Source organism: Rhinolophus hipposideros (genome assembly GCF_964194185.1).
Source record: "Rhinolophus hipposideros genome assembly, chromosome: 9".
NCBI classification, from domain to species: Eukaryota; Metazoa; Chordata; class Mammalia; order Chiroptera; family Rhinolophidae; genus Rhinolophus; species Rhinolophus hipposideros.
In genome coordinates this window covers 81,954,268-81,976,702 of record NC_138055.1, presented here as the reverse complement: position 1 = coordinate 81,976,702, position 22,435 = coordinate 81,954,268, and the positions used below count along the sequence as shown (strand labels likewise).

General features: G+C 37.6%; 1 protein-coding gene and 1 pseudogene across 8 annotated transcripts in view; both read left to right on the top strand.

The window, feature by feature from the left end:
* Window positions 1-22,435, top strand: part of POC1B (POC1 centriolar protein B) — a 137,129-nt gene that overhangs the window by 57,442 nt on the left and 57,252 nt on the right. For 4 of the 7 annotated variants that reach the window (XM_081058219.1, XM_081058216.1, XM_081058220.1 and 1 more), the window contains one exon: window positions 4,157-4,237. The exons of 1 other annotated variant lie outside the window; for it this stretch is intronic. In XM_081058219.1, coding sequence (XP_080914345.1) covers window positions 4,157-4,237 — 81 coding nt within the window. Of the gene's footprint in view, window positions 1-3,828; window positions 3,852-4,156; window positions 4,238-22,435 lie in introns of all 7 variants that reach the window. 2 more of the 7 variants (XR_013993928.1, XR_013993929.1) reach the window with 1 other exon arrangement.
* LOC308501619 (centromere protein N-like) lies at window positions 8,918-10,031 on the top strand (annotated as a pseudogene). The gene has a single exon. The product of its transcript is annotated as a centromere protein N-like (transcript).

Below are 22,435 nucleotides of genomic sequence, written 5' to 3'. Positions count from 1 at the left end.
TAGTTTTATAATGGCCATTTGAGAGTACCTTAACATATAAATTGCATAGAAAATCCTGTGCAATATTTAGGATGAAGGAAAACTTCCTTTAACTTAACCAAATATTTATTTAATAATATTTTGTGATAGTCTGGCCCTGATTCATTGTTGAAGACTATAATCAATTTAAGTCTTCAAGTTGGAGATTGGGTTTTTAATCTCAATCTTCTGTAAAGGTTGAGAACATTACAATTTATTATTAAAACAATGACCACTTCTCTGGTTCTAGCTGTGGTATATATATGTCTTTATTGTTTTGGGCCTCAATACATGTTATTCAGTCATTACATGATAACAGTAGTAATAATATCTAACACATACATTATTTTAATTGCTTTACATAAATTAAGTCATTTAATCTTCCTAAAAACTGTGAAAAACACAGGAGAAACTGAGGCATATGCAAGTTAAATCTTAAAGCTAGTAAATGGCAACACTAGAATTTCAACCCAGGTGCTCCAGTTCCATTCTGTACTTTTAACCATTTTGATCTTATGCTTCAATATAATCAAAATAAATTTCCTCCTGTTAACAGATATTAAGTTATCTATGTGTTGAACATTGTGCTAGCTTTAGAGTACGCAACAGGGAACAAAATGGATTCCTTGCCCATCAGAATTTGTTAGTAGCAGTGTTTGTGTTCATGGACTAGTAAATATGATGACTCCAGAGAATTTCAGAGTGAAAGGGTTCCTGTGAGGTCCTGCAGATGAACCTCTCCCTCAGGCGTGAATTCCTCCGTGATATGCCTTGTTCAGTGATGGAGAATTCAGCCTCTCGTAAGGCAGTCTGCTCCGTTTAAAGGCAACTGTACTTATTAAAGGGTTCTTGCCAATAAACATGGAGAGCTGGAAGGTACTGTTAGTATTCCTGGAGTTTGCAAACAACTGAATTGTGAGTGTCACCCCCTCAACATATTTTCTTTATGGAGAGGACTGTAAACTTTTGCTTAGTAAGAATTTCCTGCTTTTAATGTATGCTGCAGCAACTTGTGACACAATACAGTAAAATACTGTTACATCAACAGTTTTCCAACTTGTGGAAGTTCAAGGATTTCTCTATGAGAGATGCTGACCATTTATTTCCATGTGATTTCGATTTTTTTGAGCAGTTCCAATTTCAGGTGGTAAAACCAGATTGTATTTTTCACAGGTAAACAATTTCATTTGTCCACTAGGTGGCAGTAGATAAAAGAGAATAAAATGCCTGCAATTTTGGACAGCTAGTAGTCGGAAAGGAAAGTAGGTCATCCTCTGGTTTCTTATCTTTGCCTTAAGTTGGGACTCAGAGCTAGCTGATAGGAGGGGGCTGTGTGTTCTGCTCTGTGCAACAGCCAGAAAGGAACAAAGGTGTTGACAGGCTGAGCAGATAGGCCCCCATTCCCACCCTGCACATTTTTAATCTCTTCTAATCTATTCTTTACTGTAGTACCGAGATGACTAGGCACGTAAACCTCCACCTCTAACACAATTGGCTGGATAATTATAAAAGTTTCTTAATACTTCCCAAACTACAGCTATGCCCATCAGACATTATCAGTGCTTTTAAAATCATTCAACTGCTCTCACCTCGGGCTCAGTCCTCATCGGCACCGTCCAGAACCAGTCCTCATCGGCACCGTCCAGAACGGTTGCAGTGGTGTCCTGCCTGTTACCCCTGCTGTATTCTTGATACTCAACATGTATGTCTCTGTCCAACGAACCTTTCTAAAGCACATTTTAGCCTCCACTTTCTCTATGCCTTCCCCAATTCCTTCACAGTCTGACCCTTGACAACCTCTCTTATGTGCAAAAGTCCTGTTGGCATTCAGCTCTCTGCTCAGGAATGCTTTTTACCTCATCGCTGGCTCTCTGTTTCTGTCTTTGTTTTTGTTTTCTGAACCTTCTTTAATTTCACTGCGACGTTCGACTGTAGTCAAATGGTATTTCTGTGCCGCTGACTGAGGTGCTCACCTCTACCCCATGAGCTCAGTGTTCCAGAAAGAAGTTTAGGAAAGCAGATGTACATTTTTTCATATTTCTGTGTTTTTCAAGAATGAATAACAATGGGAAATTTTTATATTTTAAAGTAATCATTTATTTTAATAAAATGTAGCACATTAACTGTATTTACTTAAAAATATAAATATTGTAATTATTCTTGGTGGATTTTTGACACATTTTGGAGAAAAAATTTAAACCAATTAACGCAGTGAAGGGGTTTTAAAGGAGCCCTCTTAAGCTGTTTCTTCCATGGGAAGGCTTTCTCACTAGGCTCAGTCAGTTTCCTCCTTGAGGTTCTTCACTGCACTTATTGTTGGTACCACTCATGTCATAGGGATGAAATGTACTTCTTATTCACGATGTTTGATAAATATTTGGTGATGATGTGGTTTCAGGTTTTGTGTGTGTGTGTGTGGTTTGTTTTTTTCAAATTTGGAAATAACCTCCCTCAGAAGTAGTTGCCACTCTAGTTAATGATTCCCTTGCTTTTCTTTTTGATTTATTATTTGCTATATATGTTTGAGACTATAATTAGGTATTATTTAGTTTTGGATGGTTTTAAAATTTATGTGAATAAAATCATACTAAATATATTTTCCTATAGCCTACTTTTTCATATAACATTCAAATCCTAAGACTCAGATGTATGGACTCTGCATCCATAAGCTGTTGCACGTAGTTGTATTTCATTCCTTTCTCTGCTATATAGGATTCCAGTGAATTTACCACAGTAGTAATTCCTACGATTTATGTATTTATTCCACTGTTAATAAATTTGGGGGGATTTCTGGTTGTGCGTTTTGGTGGTGGTGGTGGTGTTTATTTTTTGCCATTACAAACCATACTGCTATAAAGAGTTGGCATTACTGAGCTTTCTAGTTTTTGCAGTTTAATAGGTGCCAAGTTGTATTTTGCTTTAATCCTTTTCTAATTACTAATTTTCTGAAAATCTTTTCATATATTAGTTAATTGTCATCAGTTTTACTTTTCTATATTTTTTTCTTGGGATTGTTGTCTTTTTCACATTGATTTGTAGGCATTTCTTATATATTTAGATATTTGTCCTTTTTCGGTTTTAGACATTGTACTCTCTCCTTCTGCTCCATTATCTGATTGTTAACTTTGTGGTATCCATTGTTAACTAAAAATCCTTAATTTTGATATAATCAGATGCATCAATTTTTTTTTTCCCCTTAATGGTTTTGCTTTTGTTTAAGATATCTGTCTCAACCCTGGGTCATAAAGGTATTTTTATACATTTATTTTTACTAACTTTATAATTTTGACATAATGCTTAGGTTTCGAGTTTATCTGCTATCCACCTTTGTATGTAGTGTTAGGGCAGCAAGCCATATAGTGAGCCAGTTTTTGGAACTGTTGATTTGTGGTACTATTTTCCTTTTATATGTATTTTCCATATATACAGGGCTCTGCATCTGAGCTCCTTACACTATAGCTCCCTATTTAGTTAAGTCTTTTGTAGTGTCCTGGCATGAGCGTTATTCTTTTTTTCCATAAAGGTCATACACATCTTTGTATGTTTGTCCTGATGTATTTAAATTCTTGTATGGTATTGTAAATGATATCTTTTTAAAATTTACATTTTCTAACTGTCTTAAAGTGCAGACAATTGATTTTATATATTGATTTTCAAGTTGGTAAACACTCTTATTAGTTCTCATGATATAGCTGTAGATTCTTTTGGAATTTCTCCATAGGCAATTATATCTAATGACAATTTTATTTCTTCTGTTCCAATTCTTACATCTTAACACCTTTTATTTCCTTGTCTTAATAAACTGGCTAGGATTTTTTCCTGCATCTTTTGAGGTAGGTCACTTTTTTAAATGATTTTTTTAAATCCGCTTATAGGTGAATTATATTGATTTTCTAATGTAAAATCAATGTTTTATTTCTAGAATAAATTCAGCTTAGTCATGATGATCTTTTTCTTATGCATTTATAGATGTGCTAGACTAATATTTTGTTTAAATGTTTATATCCATGTTAATGAATAGACCAATATATTTTAATTTTAGAATATATTAGGAAATACCCTATAAGTTGTTAGAAGTGGTATCCATTTTTTTATGGTATAAAAATCTAATCTTAACTTTTCTTTTGTTTATATACAGATTGATCCAAAGCTTGAGGTAATGGATTTGCAGACCTCTGCTCCCCCTGTTGTGGATGTCCTTTCTTTTGATTCTCCCACAGTAAGTTTTTTGTTGTTGTTGTTTACACTTAAGTAGTATTTAATTATTTGGCACAATCTGTTTTCCTTAAAAAGTGTGTAGGAGAGAAGCTGAAAAGTGGGCTAAATAACCTAACCTTTTAGCATAGAAACGACCTTGTATAGGAAGTCGTTATTTACAAAGTGCCTGAAGAGCCACTAGGGGGAGCAGTGCCAACTCCAGGACAGTCTTCAAGTTGAGGACCTGAGCTCAGTCCCCTGCATACTCACTGCTTCCCCTCCTCTCAAGGTGCCACCAGGGGACTTTTCATTTGCTGCCACAGAACTTCCTTCCTTGTTAATTGCCTTTCAGAGGAGTTAAGTTTACTTCTGGTCTTCTCCTGAGAAGCTACAAGAAACGCATCACTTCCCTTTGTTTATTCTTCCTGAGGAATTATGCAGACATTAAGAAATATTTCTAATACTTGCAATTTTGTTTATAAAAATTCCATACAGATAATTTATTCACTCAGTGGATCCAGTGTATCTAGAGTCTTCAAAAACTGAGAGTCTCAGCCTTTTAATTTGAGTCTGTTCACCACTGTTGCCGTGGGTTCTAGTCAGTGCAAACGAGTCATAAGAACAGATGGGAGGTGTGGTCTCTGGTGACACTGCTGTGGTGCTGTCAGTGTAGTTAAATATTTGGGGTATATTATTAGTGCGTGACCAAAAAGAAAAACAAACAACAAAACAAACACTTGATATGGGTGGTGACAAGTAGTACCTCAAGGGGTCTGTGGTCGTATCTCTTGCAGTGTTGGTGTTTATAAAATACCCTACTGCATTTCTGCATTAATAACTTAGTGATGACATTAAACATTAACTAGACATCTAATTCTTGCTACAGTGCTTATACTTAGGTGCTCAATACATTTATGTGCAGTGAGTTACTCAAAAGGCATGCTGTTGAAGTTTACAAATTCTGGTGTGTTGGGGTTTGCCTCATAGTGAGAGGAGACAAAGATTGGTGGTTTTGAGATGTATTGCCTTCTTATGAAGTAGTCAGTACTAAAATTAGGTGTTCCTGACCTAGAAGATATCACAGATTATCAAAAACCTTGGGTCCACACTTTAAGACTCACTTTCCTTGACGGGACCCTTCAAGCTTTGCAAGGCGTCATGACCTGAGGGGTCCAGATATTCTCAGCAGTGTGCTATGGAGGGGGGCATAACTGCTACCTGGCAATTGTCCATCCTTGAATAGTAATCCAGAGGTGCCAAAGTCAACTAGCCTACGTTCCAGGATCCTAACTCAGGAGTACAGTGTATGTGGCACTTCTAGAGGACAAGTCTGTGTAATACACACATGACAAATGTGCGGTTGTGATACAAAACAGAATAATAAGACTGATGACTACAGTTATTATCCACCTAAAGGAAATACTAGGTTAAATGATATGAAATTGCCATTTTGTATGCAAAATGGTCTAATATCAGTGATTCCCCATGGTTCAACCCAATATGTAAGCATTAAAAGGAAGATTCCACTGTTACTTTGAGTTGTGTGCTCAATAGTACATAAAAAATAAAACAAGGAAACACAGGAAAACAAAAACGTGTTTGCTATCAATTGGTTTGGGATTAGGTTTATGAAGTCCCATCCAGGTAGATTCTTTTATAATCTGGAAGATTACTGCTTGCCTCTAGGCAAGACATAGAAACTCCTGATTTTATATATTCTATTAGGTCATAGATGCTCGTAAAGCATTTAGATTTTTATAAATATCTCTAAAATGCTTTCCTTTAAATTTCATTTTTTCTTTCTCTTTTGCTCTTTTTAAGTTTTGCTTTATTTCTATCCACCCCCCGCCCTCCTTCCTCCTTTGGCAGCCATCAGCTTGTTCTCTATATCTCTGGATCTTTTCTGTTTTGTTTTGTTTATCCATTTATTTTGGTTTTTTTTAGATTCCACATATAAGTGATAGCATGCAGAGAATTTGTTTTCTCTGTTTATTTCAGTAGCATACTACCCTTTAGGTCGATTCAGTTGTCGCCACTGGCAAGATTTCACTCTTTTTCATTGCTGAATAATATTCCTGTGTGTGTGTGTGTGTGTGTGTGTGTGTGTGTGTGTGTGTGTGTGTGACGTCTTCTTTATCCATTCACCTATTGATGGACATCTAGGTTGCTTCCATAGCTTGGCTTTTACTAGTAATGCTGCAATGAACATAGGGGTGCATATATCTCTTCAAATTAGTGTTTTTGTTTCCTTTGGATAAATACCCAGAAGTGGAAAAACTGGATCATATGGCAGCAGTATTTTTAATGTTTTGAGGAATCTCCATACTGTTTTCCATAGTGGCTGAACTAATTTACAATCCTACCAAGAGTGCACGAGAGTTTTCTTTTCTCCACATCCTTGCCAGCATTTATTTTATTTATTTATTTATTTATTTTAATTGGGAAATATTGGGAAACAGTGTGTTTTTCCAGGATGTCAAGTGTTATTTTTCAATCTAGTTGTGGGGGGCGCAGCTCACTGGCCCATGTGGGACTCGAACCGGCGACCTTGATGTTATGAGCACCTCATTCTAACCACTGATTTCTCAGCTCCAAACCCAAGCCGTTGTGTCTCACTGGTCCATGTGGGAATCGAACCGGCAACTTTGTTGTTAAGTTCTCATGCTCTAACCAACTGAGTCATCCAGCCACCCCAGCATTTCTTATTTGTTGATTTATTGATGATAGTCATTCTGACAGGTGTGTGAGGTGATAGATAGCTCATTGTGGTTTTTAGTTTGCATTTCCCTGTGTAGTATTGAGCATCTTTTTGTATGTCTGTTGGCCACCTGTATGTCCTCTTTGGAGAACGGTCTATTCAGGTCCTCTGCCCATTTTTTAATTGGATTGTTTGTTTTTTTGGTGTTAAGTTGTATGAGTACTTTATGTATTTTGAATATTAATCTCTTATTGGACATATTCTTTGCAAATATCTTCTCCCATTCAGTAGGTTGTCTTTTCAGTGTGCTTACATAATACACATGACATATATGTCATATATATTTATATACATATACATATATATATATAATATGTATTAGCTCATTGATTAATATTTGGTTAGAAAACTCAAGTGAAATCACTTTTAACTGTTTGCCTTCCCATTAATCTACTGGTAAGTAATTCTTAATCTGTAGTCTTCTCTATACATTGGCTGTTTTGCTTTTTTTTTGCTTCTGCACAACAAATCAGACATAATTGTGAGGAAAATTTGTTTCTACTCTGGCATGAAGCACAATTACATTAAATATTTGTGGTGTGAACTTTGCATGTGATTATAGTTTAAAAACCCAGAGAAATATTGGAATCCAGTAAAAGCAGTGTTTAAAGGTGGTTTCGATTTTTGTTGTTGTGGTTACTGTTTATTTTGGATATGTTTGGTTTTTGTAAACTAGAAGAAAGTTTCCTTAGAAATTCACTGCATCAAGATGGGACATAAAAAAGATTACTCTTTAAACCTTAATTTGTCAAATTTCTTAGTAGGATGAAAGCAGGTTTGTTGTGCTCTAAGAGATAGTTGGCTTCTCTTTCTGCTTTGGCTTAAGTTAATATTATGGTCAGGAGGATTTATAAATGTAAGTGTACTGATATCTTATCTATGCTCTGATGCCTTCTTACTGCGAGAAGAAATTATGGCATACAATATGTAACAGTTAGTATCTTTGTGGCTTGCACTTGTGTCTCTAAGTCCAGGCAGGACATTTGATACAATATTTCCACATCAAATAAGCTGTTACCAATCTGCATTTCTAAAGCTTTGTTTTAAAAACTGTTTCTGTGAAGACATATACTGGCTGTCTTACAGACATAGTTTAATAATGTTGATCTCAAATTCTTGAGTCTTTATTCTGACTGTGTTGTCACTTATTATATACTGATTTTCTAAAGATTATTTAGTTCAAGATTCCCTTGAATCTTTTAATGTTTTCATTTATTCAGGTACAACTAGACCTGGGTTTTGTTTTCAAAATTGTGAGAGGGCATTTAGCGTTAGCATTGACATGTGATGTAGCTAAGACCTAAGATATTCCATTCCCCTTCCCCACACCTCTCCCTCACCCCCCTCCCAGAAGACCAGCAGCAAGATAGGAATTTCTCTTCTGTATCCTCATCTAAAGTGTCTTTTCAAAACAATGTAAACAAAATTTATTTAAAACACTCTGGGATTATGAAAATATATTTTTATTTTTAGATAAACCATATTCCTAAGTTTTCACATATTAATTTTATGTGTCCTAAAGATGAACAAAATGAAATTGGTAATCTTGCTAGTGTTGCTCTGATTTTCAGAACACTGAACTCTTCTCAGAGAACTGAAGCAGTGTTCTCATCTTCATTCTGGCAACTGTGTAGAGAATATGAATATGATCTGTATGCCTTTCTTTAGAATGAGGGACAATATTTCAGATCAGATTAATTCTTTATAATAAAAGAATTTATGATTACATCATAGAAGAATATCAAGGTCTGCAGTCTTTTGTTGCTCCATCAGTCAAAATACTTAAAGCTGGACCACATGGAAACATTACACGAGGTGCCAAGGGAGATGTCAAGCTGGTTCCTTGAACTTAAGAAACTTACACCTTAGCCAGATAGAAATAACAGTATGAGAAATAAGGGGCTGAGCAGGCGGGAACATCTGCTGAGGAGTGAGACAGCTGGCGATGTGGGTCATGCCAAAGAGATGGATGAAACTGTTGCCGAGTTTATCAAGAGGACCATCTTGAAAATCCCAATGACTAAAATGAAGACAATCCTAAAAGCCTGGGATTTTTTGTCTGCAAATCAACTACAGACCGTAACCTTCCGGAAGAGAAAGGAATCTCTTGCTCAGGACTTGGTTCTGCTTTATGAGGAGAATTGTGTGAGGCTCACAATTGTAGACATCATTTGTACTCAATTTCATCAGCACCAGAGAGTTTGGGATGTTTTTCAGATGGCTAAAGAGCCCGGTGAAGACACTGACCTTTCCAATATGGAACAGTTCAGAAATTCATTTAAGAAAATTCTTCAGAGGGCATTAAAAAATGTGACAATCACTTTCAGAGATGCTGAGGAGAAAGCAGTATGGATTCGAATTGCCTGGGGAACACAGTATAGAAAACCAATCCAGTACAAACCTGCTTATGTGATGTATTATTCCCATATGCCGTCATTTCTTTCTCCCGGCTGAGAAGCAATACACCCCTTCTGTGTCATCACTGACGATTGCTAGCAAACACCATCAGATTGTGCAAATGGGCCTCAGAAGTCACTATCTGGACTCTCTTAAGGCTGCTGTATAACAGTGTAATCAGTATAATCAGAACTTTGAAACTCAACAACTCTACAAGAAAGAAAACTTGGGCTAGATATAAATATGGATTCAAGGATCATTCATGAAAACAGAATAGAAAAAAACAGTTCGAAGAGTGACTCAAGAAATTTTCAGCCAAGACTAGAATTTGCACAATGTAAGCTTGAAACAAAACGCAAAAGTGACTTAAATGGGGGCATCTTGGCTGAAAGAGAAGAACCCCTTCGGTGCCTAGTAAAGGTCTCTAGCCTGCATCTTCTGGAAGCACTGAAATCCTTGGCACCAGCCTGTGTGGCAGATGCACCACTTTTTCCATTGCTCACTTGCATACCCAGCAAAGGAATAATTATTTTAAAATTAAAGATGAATAAGATATATGTGGTTTTGCAAGTGTAGCATCTCCTTGACTATGTTGCATACCTATTTCAGTTAATGGCTTACTGAATAGCTTCTGTCTAAAAACTTATGTTTTAGAAATTAACCCTTGATATTGACAATTTAGAAATGTTCAACATAATTGTTGTGAATGATTCTTTCCTCTTACACTATGTGCTCCCCCTCTCCCATATCCTGCAAAGCACAGCAGCTGTGGATCTTTAAGATGTGACAGGATGTCCTTTTTCTCACTCCTGTCTCTCCTTGATCCTGGAGAGGCCTGGTTCCAGTTGTTCATTTTCAGAGACTTTCTTGTAAGCCTTGGATCACAGAAAGAAGCACCAAGAAACTATACCCAACTCAAAACTTTCTAGGAGAATCATAAAATTGGTCCATTCGTAGGGTAGCGTTGGGTCCATTGAGTTAAGGCAGAAGATAGCATATCAGATCATTCAGTTATATAAACTAATGGTTTTGTTGTAAATATGATACTTTTCATAATCTGTTTTATCACATATATGGCATTCAAGCTGACCAATATTATACTGATTTATGAATAAAGATATTTAAAAGAAAGAAATAAGGCGCAGTTTTAATATACTGGATGCCAAGTATACATGTTTGTCCAATGAAAGGTTGTTAATGGGAGTGTTCAAGGAAAGATCATTAATGAGCTAGAGGAAACTAGAGGACTTCTCTAGAAGAAAACCTTTGACTAGTTTTGAGCTGACCAGAGGTAGTTGAAAATAGATGCGGACCACAGTAATAAAAGCACATCAATCTAGTTTGGGGTCTTTAACTTGTATAACTCAATGGATAGCAGATGTGGTAGCATGCTGGGAGCACACCCACTCACACACATTTTTGGCTCTCACTCAGTATTTCTTAAGTAACTATTCTGTGCCACTCACTGTTCTTGACTTTTGAAAAAGTAAACAAAACAAAAGCACCTGCCCCGCAGATGCCTACATTCTAAATTACAGTGGGGAGACAAAAGCAAATCACAGGTGGAAAAACAAAATAGACTGTAGTACAGTAAACCGAAAAAAATGCAAAAGTGTAAAAAGCACTGCAGGGCAGATAGGAAGAGGGATACATTTTAGGTAGTGGTGACATTTGAGTGAAGAGCTGATGGAATGAAGGGAACAAGTCATGTGAATATCTGGAAAGGCAAGTGGGAGCCCTGGGAGCAAGATTGAGAGGGAGAAGGGAGCCACGGAGGGTGTCTTTCAGAGGAGAGACGTGGTCTGACATGTAACAGGTTCCACTCTGGCTACTGTGTTGAGAAAAAGCTGGGGGTAGGGGGTAAGGGTAGGTGGGTAGAGGGGAACAAGGAAACGAATTAAAAAGCTAATGAAGCTAATGAAGGACAGCAGGCAATAGTTGCCTGACTCAGAGTAGGTAGCAGGGAGGTGATGAGAAGTGTTGGGATTCAACTTGTATTTTGAAGGCAGAGCCAAGAGGATTTCCTGACAGATTGGATGTCAGCTGTGGGACTCCCTATCTCCTTTCCCCAGAGACACTAGGTGTAGCCCTGAGTAATCTCAGGAGAGCTGAGATTATCTCCTGGCTCAGCACTGTTTTGCCAGGGGGTTGCTGAGAGAAAAAGAATTGTGGTTTTTCTGTCTTCTTTTCTAGGATCAGGAAAGTGATCAGCTGAATCAATGCAAGAGATATTCTGCTGTCTCTTTGTCTTAGGGAAGTACAGTGGTAAAACACTCTCCTCCTTCCTAGACATCATTTAGGTTTGGATTTTTTAGCAAAGTGCATTGGTTTCGCTTTTGGAATGATTTTTGCATCAACCTATCTTTAGGAAGAAAAAAGTTATACACTTTCATGGTGGTTGTCATATGGTACATGCTTATCTGAATAATATGAATGTATTGACAAAATATGTGGACATACAAAGAGTAAACTTGCAGATACAGAGAGGCTATTTCCATGGATGTTGTGGCAACCATTTGTCCTAGTTGCTAAACAACATTGCATAACCAGTTAAAGAGTTATTCCAGTTCCTAACTGCTTATGTAAGCAAAGATTTGGAAAGAACTTACTTGAAAGAACACAGTGTATGCAAACCTAATGTCTTAAAACTAAAATTTATAATTTTGAAAGTGTAAGATGGCAAGATGCAATTTATTGTCCCAGATTCCCATTTCCATTTCCAGGTAAATCAATAAAAATCATGTTGCTCAAACCTGCTTTCACTACTTTCCTCTATGCTAACATTCTTGGATTTGCATATAAGCAGCCTGTAAATGTGAAGGTAGGTGAGGTTCCTTTTCAAGTTTTTTTTTAACTTTGCAACAGTTTATAAGGTGACATTTAATTTGTAAGTTTAGTGCATATGCTTTCTGAAACTAGATATGTTTGTTTGTAACTTTGTTGCTGCTCACTAAGCTTTAGGAACCATTTTTATGATCGCTTTAGGCATTGGTTCAGTGGCCCTGCCCTGTCTGTCCCCTGCTGCTCTAAACATTTGAAAGGAAATGTATAGAAGCATGTGTAGACTCCACCTCTGGACTCACTAACTGGTGCCTTCCACAATTTGCCCTCCTTTTATTCAAAGCCTTTTAGTCTTAATTTCAAACGATAGTGATATGTCCAGTGATTGGATACAGTAATGTTTTTTGTCCGGTGACTCAAAAACTTAAGTGTAACTCTAAGATGCTTGTAGGAGTGACAGAGGAATTCTTATCAGAGTTGACAAATAATGTACAAACTGACAAGAAAAAAAATTCTGAGATGTTCTAAATGATGGCGGCTGGAGAGTAAGAGAGAGAGAGCATTAGGCGGTTAGCCTGTTAATGACTGTGTGCGCGGCTAACAAAAGACGGCTCACATTCCTGAGTATATGTTGGACCTTTGAATTAACTTCCTGGTGGCTATTTCCACAATCACCTAAAAGAGAATAGCTGGGCGCCACTGAACCCAAGGAGCTCCAGCTTCTTACTTACGTATGACCTTTCCTGACTGTTGACCACAACCAATCCAAAGAAGCAAACACCTCTTCCAAACGGGCTCTGCACCTATCCAGAGACTAGCCCACTTCACCTTCTTCCACCCGCCTTATCAGTAGCCAATGTAAATTCTTTCAAAACAACTTGCATCTTTCTTCCCCAAAACAATGCGTAAAAGGACGGTGGACATGGTACCTTTTCCACCTGGAGTTGCTGCTGATGATTTAGAGTTCATGCCCCAGAAACTGTTCCTTTATGGCCCAATAAACCCTCTCTTTTACAAAGCCTTTCAGCCATGGAAGTGACTTCTTTTTGTTTAACATATCATTGCCCCTTGACATGGTAAGAAATAAGGTAATTAAATTGTCAAAAGCATTTAAAAAATAAGAAATACAGGATAATTAATAGAAGTAAAATGAAAAATACATTTTAGCAGATCTCTTACCACTTAGAAACAGAAAGTACATTTTTTCAGATACAAATTATTTTAGAGATAGGAGAGAAAAATATTAAGAGATGGAAGAGACTATTTCCAAATTAATTATATCCTTGCTTTTGCAGTACATCATGACCCATATGTTATAAAAATACCAACAGTTGTGAATGTGATAGCTGACCTTTAAATGTATTAGGATTTTAAATTTAAAAGAAAATGAAAACTTTTAGTCTGTTAAAGGAACATGGCACTTTTATTTTTAAGATGAAGATCTGGAAATCAGTAAAATTTAATGTGTAGATTAAAATATTGCCAGTGTAAAAAGAGATAATAGTGTGGGTCAGGGGCTTTCTTTCCTCCAAATAAAATACACTTTTTTGATAAAAATCGTAATAATCACTAAGTTCCATGTTTGGTATAGCTATACTGAAAAATTTACTAATTTGAGCTTTATTCCCTTTAACGTTCATGGTCACAGGAAAAGAAAGCTTACATTAATAAGTTCCCTCCTACCAAAAATTTTATGCTAATTAAATTTTCTAAAAGATTCCTAGTTAAATAATACCTTAAACAATAAAGGTGGTCCTTATACTGTTGGCAAAAGTGATCTAGGACTTGTGGGGACACAAAAAGTAATTTCCTCCCACCGTCTAAATTCTTCTAGCTGGGCTAATAAATTAGCACGAGACAGATTAACAGGAGAGACTGTGCAGAATTTGTTACAGCTGTACATGTGAGGGTTCCGTGAGAATCTGAGACGCGAAGAGGCACTGGGCAACTGAGGTGTATATGCCACTCTAGAAAACGGAGAGGAAGGCAGGAGTCTGGGATTTCCAAGGGAAAGCAGGTAATTCACAGGGAGAGGAGGAAGAAGGAGCAAACCTGTAGGGCCACCTGGAAACGATGGGACACCGAGGAAAGTTGGACAGACAGGCTTTGCTGGCTTTCTCCCTGTCTGCCACACCAAGTTTATGTTATGCCGCTAAGGTTGTGCTCCCTTCCTTTCAGCAGGTTTTCTAGCTGAACTCCTTTTGGCAGGTTGGGGGGAAGGTCAAGTTTCTTTCCGAATCTTTTGTTTTTTGTTTTAATAACCAGCTTAAAATCAATCCCAAAAGGCATATTTTGGGGTGGCAAAACTTTCATCACCCTCAACTTAATAACTTTTCTATGTGAAATGTGTGTGTGTGTGTGTGTGTGTGAGAGAGAGAGAGAGAGAGAGAGAGAGAGAGAGAGAGAGAGAGAGAGAGAGAGACAGGAGAGAGAGACTCTACAAAAGATTTTATAAAACATGCTATTTGGGAGCCCAGCAGAGAAAATACTTTTTTAGAATTTCCTTTAGAAAATTAGCACATTTCCGGAAACTGGATGTGTTGAAGTTCCAGGTATTATTTCTGCCTTCCAACTTCTGGATATACTGTATTTCTAAAATGTGGCTCCCGACTGCTGCCGTAATATCTGTCCCAGGCCTGGGCCGCCTGGGATCTAAGCGGTTCCCACAGCTGAGACTGAGGCATGCCGAAAATGCCCGACAGCTCTCAGCCCACGCATCCAGGAACAACTGGTTCCTTCCTCTTCCTGTGGAAGAGGAACATCCTCTGAGATGATAAGAAATGCACCCTGAGGAATGCAAGAACAGCAGCGAGCTTTTCACACAGGAAATTACTACGGTATCGCTCTGAAAAGTGCCCTCTCCTGGACTGTCAGACCAGAATAAGCTTCCTGCTGACCTCCAGGGTGGTTTCATGCCATTTGTGGTTGTGGTGGAGTTTCCTGGACAATAGTGACCTTAGCTTTCATCTGTTCTGTCCATCTGGACCCACCTGGTTTGCAGTTATTTGGTGCTGCTTATACAGTAGAGCTAAGTTGCCTTTGCTCCGATCTTTATTCAGCCACTTGACAGCTGATTGTTTGGTGGAAGTAGCAACAAGTCTGCTCAAGTGAATTCTTCAGTCAGTTCTTGGTGCTTTATAAAATCAGGTTATGTAAAATACATTAGGACTTCAGAAAGATTAAAAACCTCAATCTGAGTGAACTGGCTATTAAGGCCCAATATTGGTCCTTGCCTAGTTTTTTCTGTATCTTTCAATTTCCTTGCTTTTACTTTGTAGGATAGTCAGGCTAGTCAGGCATCAGGAGAACATATCATACTGTGTACACAACCATACATCCTCTTTTGCTTTAATCCAATCAGCCCACCAACCCCCTCATTTAAAAATTCAAATGGACATGAATTGATTTTTTACAATTAAAGAATATTCGGGTATACTTTGACCTCCTATTGTCCTCCTAATTCCTACAGTATTTTCTTTTTCCTTTGCTTGAGGTAACGATGGCCACTACGTAGTCCAGTTTTTATATCATATGTACTTTTTAAATTGCTTTCCAAATCACTACAGAATTTTGTTAGGTTCCAGTGTTTATGGTGGCAAAATTCTTTTACTTTTAACGTATTTGTTTGGATTATTTTACCAAAGCACATAAGAGTTACTTGTTGTTTGTTTTGAGTTGAAGAGGAGATGGAGAAGGAATTTCAGGCATTTCCTCTTCCCTTTCAGAATGTCTTTTTAATGAACATTCTTCTTCCCTCCTATGAACAAACCATCTCAGCTCTCAGTGACAGGCCTCTAAGTGTTTAGTTTCTAACAATCCAACCCCTTTTCTTTGTTCCCCCAGACCTAGAGAAGTAGTTGCTTCATGCATTTACTATTTCTCACCTCCGGGCTCCCTTTTAGCCTTTACAAACTTCCCAGCATGTTAACGAGTTCCCTGTATTAAATTCTCTGTGTTAAAATAAAGGCAGCAGTTTACGTTTTCCTGCTGGATCCTGGATGATTATCCTCAAGATCCTCAATCATCCTAAAGAAATAATAAGGTGTGTGGACAGAGACTTCTGTTCAAGAATTTTTATTCCAGATTTATTTATCATAACAAAAACACAAATCAAATGTCTGCGTTTAAGCGAGTATTAGTTAAAGGAAAGTATAGTATGTGAATAGATGGAATATTATATAGCCATACCACGTCGAACAACAACCAAATGCTTTGTGCATGATTCTCTATTGATATTGGGTCAGTGGAAAAATTGATAAGGAGTTAACCATTGCTAACACTGTGAAGTTGTCTCCCAGGTAGAGGGTGTGGTTATTAGGACCTGGGAGCTAGGAGACGAGGCCCTGCCCTCCAGCTTCAGGAGCTCAGAGGACAGAGCCCCGTGGAACTGGACCCTGACCACTGAGGGGTACCCACCAGCTGGCTCTAGTGTATCTGAGGGAGTTAAGAGTTGATGGGAAGCGGCTAACAGGAACAGCAAACAAACTGGGAGCTACAAACTGCCACTCTCTGTGCTTCTGGCCTCTGGTCTCCCTCTAGTACCTTCTCCTGGCAGAGCAACTGAAGGAGAAAACTCGTTTGCAGAGCCCTAGTCTCAGTCTCACAAAACAGACTTTTGAAGAGTGGATGTGGAATCAAGAGGCATCTTCTGTGGGAGGAGTTACTGAGCTAAAGGGTAGGAGCTTTTTAACACACGTTTTACAAGGCACCTACTCTCGAGAGTGTCTGCAAGTGTGGATTCCCACTAGTAGTACACAAGCATGCCTGTTTCCTACACTGCAACGTGTATACTAGGTGTTGCATTTGTTTAGTTATTCTTTCATTTTTAAAGAGCCTTTTAAAATGTAATAAGCAAGAAGTGTTAATTTCTATTTTTTAGTGACTTGTGAGCTTTACATTTTTTATTGTTGACGAGTAAAAATTGGATATATTTAAGGTGTACAAAGTGATGTGTATGTATGTGTACTACATGTATGTGTATATATAATATATATTAAATGTATGGTATTTATATATACGATATATATGTATATATATATCGTATATATACACCACAATCAAACTAACATGTTCGTCACCTCCTGTTGTTTGCATTACCTTTTTTGTGTGTTCGTTAAGACTTGTGAGCTTTGACTTTTTTTTATGATTACTGTTCATCTGTATTTTTGAGAATTGCCTATTTATATACTCCATTCATTTTCCTGTTACTTTGTTTATTTTAAAATTGAACCTTGTCATTATAATTAAGGTGGCCATATGCTACAAATATGTTTTTCTTGTTTGTCATTTCCCTTTGAGTTTTGTTTCTGATTGTTGACAAGTTTACTTGTATTCATTTCTTGAAAAGTACAATTATTTTAATGTTATGATTTCCTTGGCGTCAATGCAAAGAAAGTCCCTCCCCGCTCCCCAAATATATTTCCAGCTGCTTTGTTAAGGTTTTATTTTTGACAATTAAATCTTAAACTCTAGATGATTTTAGTTATAAGATACAGATTTATAGTTAACAAAGTGTCCTCAATTTGTATTGTTTTTTTCTTTATTTATTTGAATTACCTTCCAAAAACATTAAATTCTTATGTTCTTATACCTGTTTGGATACTTTCTCATTTGACTTACTGATCTGTTTGATCTTGATCCATTATTGTACCTTGTTATTTATTGTAGCTTTAAAATATTTCTTTATGATGCAGTGCGTAATTTTTCCTTCAAAAGTTTCTTGGATATTCTAGAGCCTGTTATGATCCCTATGAATTTTAGAGCTGTATTGTCAGCTCTCCAAAAGCATCTCATTGGAATGTGGATTGGAATTGCATGAGATTTATGAAATAATTTGTGGAGACTCTCCAAGTTTACCATCTTGTATTTGCTTATCTAGGAATGCAGTATTACAGACAAGTGTTTTAGCGTTTACTGAATCAAGTTTTGGAGCATTCTCATGACATGCCTATGGTGCCTATAAAAATAGTCACCGTTTTTTATATACTACTAAGCATTTTACCTCCTTAGCACATGGATTCGCTCCACAAATTCGTCTTAAGAGAGGTAAGGGGACCTACCCAAAGTCACACCACCGAGGCAGGATGTGATGGAGGCTAGCAAGGGCTCAGATTGGACTAAGTTCATAGCCCAAATTCTGAATTCCTGCACCATACTGCTCCCCAAATAGTTAAGATACCCAGATCACATGCTTTTTCACTCTGAATCCTGGTTTATCTTCCTTGTTATCAACATGGCTTAGCCTAAGTGACTATTTCTTCAGTGGTATGGCATGGTATGGCATCCAGAAAGGCCTAATCTGTACCTCTAGTTTAAAAAAAATAAAGAAAAAAAGAAAGGACAAATATTGAGGACCTCCAGTTCCAGTTTGGGAGTATGTGGAGAGATCGCCCCTAGGGTCAGTGAATGTAATTGATTATAGAGGCTACTTTGGGATTTTATACATTGTCTGTTTCCACTTGCCAAGTACTCAAATCCTTGGCAAGCACAATCCTTAGCAAGCACAAATCCTTAACTTAGTATTAGCCTCCTCATCAAAAAGAATTGTGTTTAAGACACACTTGTCTCTTATTGGTTATCCAGAAGGTGTGCCATATGGTATGCTTGTCATAGGTTGTTCAAGCCTAATTGTGTGGATATAGCTTCCTGATATGAATAGTTACTTGATCTATCATATTTTTAAATCTGTTTCATAAGGCTATAATGGTTTTATCTCATGGGCAGGACTCTGTTGTTACTTTTCTTTTACTGCTCCCCCCAGAACCCCAGACTCACCCTCTCACTAATTTTCCTTTGGTTTGTTCGGGATTTTTGTTGTTGTTTTGTTTGTTTTTTAGGGAAGGACATTCTTTGTGGCAAGAATTGTGTGTGCATAAGTTTTCTTTGGTGTTGTTATTGCCATTAGTTCTGGTGTGTGCAGGCGTTATTTCCTTTGTGGAATAGATGATAATACCAGTTTCCATCAGATTTGGTTACAGTGTGATTTTTATAAAGCGAACCCAATTTTCCATTGACTTCTATTTTTCAACAGAGCTATGTTTTCTTGATAAATATCCTCAGTTTATTGGGCCGGGAATCTTGTAGGTAAGGCTCAACAGCATGTTCAAACCCATAATATTTAGGTTTTGTTTTGTTTTTTTCCTAGTGATTTGAGGCAATTTTATGGCTATGGCCTATGATTTGCAAAGTCCAGGCCATGTCCCCCAACCTTTCTTTCTCTCTTGACATTGTTATTGCTCAGATCACAAGTACTCACAGTTCCAGGGGATCTAGTCCGTCCACGTTCATAGCCCCTCAGACTCAGTTCCCATCTCCTCTTTGGCAGTGATTGTGTAGTGGAGATGTGTCACAGTGTTACAGCATGACTCCAGACATGGAACTTCCAAAGGCATTTTACAGTTCCCTTGGACAGTTCTGTTTGGAGCTTCAGGTTCAGTGAAATGAATTTTTGCCCTCATTCTCTAAGGTTGATGGTATATAAATGAATTCATTTTAAATGACATCTAGCATCAAGCAAAGTGCCATGCTGAGTCAATGTTATTCTAAATTCATTTGGGGATAATAACTAATAATTAGATGAAATTTGGGGGATAATAACTAATAAGTTAATGAAATTTCCGGATCATAAATAACTTATTTTAAATAGAACTGGAAATGGTAATGTTAAGACAATTGTGTGCTTTTGAAAATTTGAAGAATTTAACTAAGAAATGTACTCTCCCAGATTTGTGCTTTCACTTCTTATACAATTCAGTGCACAATAAATTTACTGAAAAATTCTAGATGTTAATGCTTTCTAAAAAGTTATGTTGTCCTTTCTTTTTTAAGAAGTCATTTATAAAAGTGTCCGATGAATTATAAATGCCATAGAACTATGGCTGTTTTGCATTTTGGGGACGAAAGTATAAGAGGGTCACATCCTCTTCCTCCCACCTCTGGAGTAAACAGTCTCTTTCTGAGACACAATTAAATGACACGAAACATTTCAAGCAAATAAGATTATGTTTAAAAAATATGTCATCATTTTTTGTAAACTGAGTATACTGATAGATTTATGAACCAGAATTGAGAAAACTTTTTTTAATTTCAAAATAAATGATCTCTCTCTTTAAGTGGATTTAAAACTTTTTGTTTAGAGAGCACCGTTTTCTCCAAGATAAATTACTAATATTTTAATCAAGTGTTAAGATCTTTATTTCCACTACAACTATTGTGCTGTGATTATTTTTGTGTATTTATTAGTCAAGGGGAATCACATTCATGGGATTTATATCTAAAACTATGTTTTATTTTCTGTTTTCAGTTTTTGCTTTGACACTCTTTCCAGGCTGTTCTCTTGGCAACAGTGGCATTATTTCTGCCTGTTATGTGTTTTTGGCGATTAATGTCTTCCATTATGTTCTCTATCATGACTTATTTCTTACGACTATTCTAACTATTGTATCCAGCCATTAACTTATATAATTTTTCCTACAATATTTTAGTCATAAATGTTTTCCTAAATGTAAAAAAAAATGAATTTTATGAGAGTTTTGGCAATGAATTTTGAATGGAAAAAGAATCAGAATGTGCTAAAAGTTTTTGTCTTTTCCTCCTGCCTCTAACCCTCCTGGTGCATTTCTCCTACTTTGGTAGGAGATTTGGATCCAACCACAGTAGGTAGGATTTGCTCTTAGATATCTGGCACAAGAGGATCTGGGGTACCAGTAGACTGTACATGGAGCCCACGGCCAACCGACTTGTTAGAGTGGGAAGGCCAGTGCACGTGGAGTCAATTTTTCTCTGACCGTAGCTGTACAGACCCCAAATGAGTGAATCTTGACAGGAGTAGAAAATCTCTTGGAGTATTAAGCTCACATGAGCTGGATTTCTATAGGAGCTGAGCTCAGGATGGTGTTAAAACCATCAAGGGAAGTGACTCAGCTTCAGTCAGGAGCTGGCTCAACAGACATTGTTCATTCGTGTGTCAGGTACTAGGTCGGAGCTGGAGTTCGGGGAAAGCAAATAAGGGGAAGCAAAAGCCAGCATGTAGACTTACATAGTACAGTGAGAGTGTGAACTGGGGGACATTTGACTAAAATCAGTAGTGTGAGTGAAGTGGAACCAGAGAAAGTTTCCCAGAAAAAGACATTTCAGCTGAGATCTGAAACCTTGCTATGCAAAATGTGGTCCATGAATGGTTTGTTTGGGCATCACCTGGGAGCTTATTAGAAATGCAGATTCTCAGCTTCCACCCCAGACCAACTCAATCAGACTCTGCATTTTTATAAGATTCTCCAGCTGATTCATTGTCCATGAAAGTCTGGGAAGTGCTGACCTAAGGTTTCAGTGGGAGTTGAGGAGAGCATGAGGCGTATTGGAGTGTTCTAGTCAGAGGGAACTGCATATGCAAAGACTGTGACTTGTGGGGGAGCTTGGTGTGCTCTAGGGACTGAGGAGAGGGCTGGAGGTGGGGGGAGGAGGAGGGGAGTGGTCATGGCAGCCACCAGACGAGTGTTTCAAGAGGATGGGCGTAATCAACACTGCTGAGGGGCAAGAGAAAGGGTGAAAACTGTCTGATGCTTTTAGCAGAGATTTTTGGTTACCTTTTGAAGAGCTTTTTGGATGGAGTAATACAGGTGCAAGCCAGTATGAAGTGGGTTGAACAGTGAATGGAGGGAGCGGAGGGAGCAAAAGAAACAACTAAAAAATATTATTTCTTTTATTCAATATATTTTCTGATTATATATCGAGCAATGAAAATGTCCAGATGAAAGAATAAACCCAATAATAGTGATACATACATAAGTTGCTATGGGAGTACATCGGTGGATTGGTTAAATAAAGTGTGTGTGTGTGTGTGTGTGTACAAGAAAATCAGGGTAGGGTACAGAAAATCTGATCAAAGATAGCTTCCCAGAAGGCGTTATACTTGAGCTAATTCTTTAAGAATTTGCCTGATAATACACAGGACAGGACAGAGCTCAGCAGTGCAAAGGCAAGAAGGCTTGACAGGGGACATAGAACTCAGGGGACCATGAACAGCTCTGGTTGGCTGCAGTATTGGGTAGGGTTGGGGGGATAGCAAGAGGTGAGACATGAGGGAAGAGATGACGCTGGGTCATGAATGACCTTCAATGCCATTTGAAGGTGTTTGGATTCACCTTAAGAATTTTAGGAGGCCCTGTGAAGGATTTTAAGCAGGAAAGTGACAAGAGCACTTGTGAGTTTCAGAACAGTTACTCTGAAAATGTGATAAAAGAGGGGTTGGAGTGAGGTGAGACTGGAGGCGTGGAAAATTAGGCG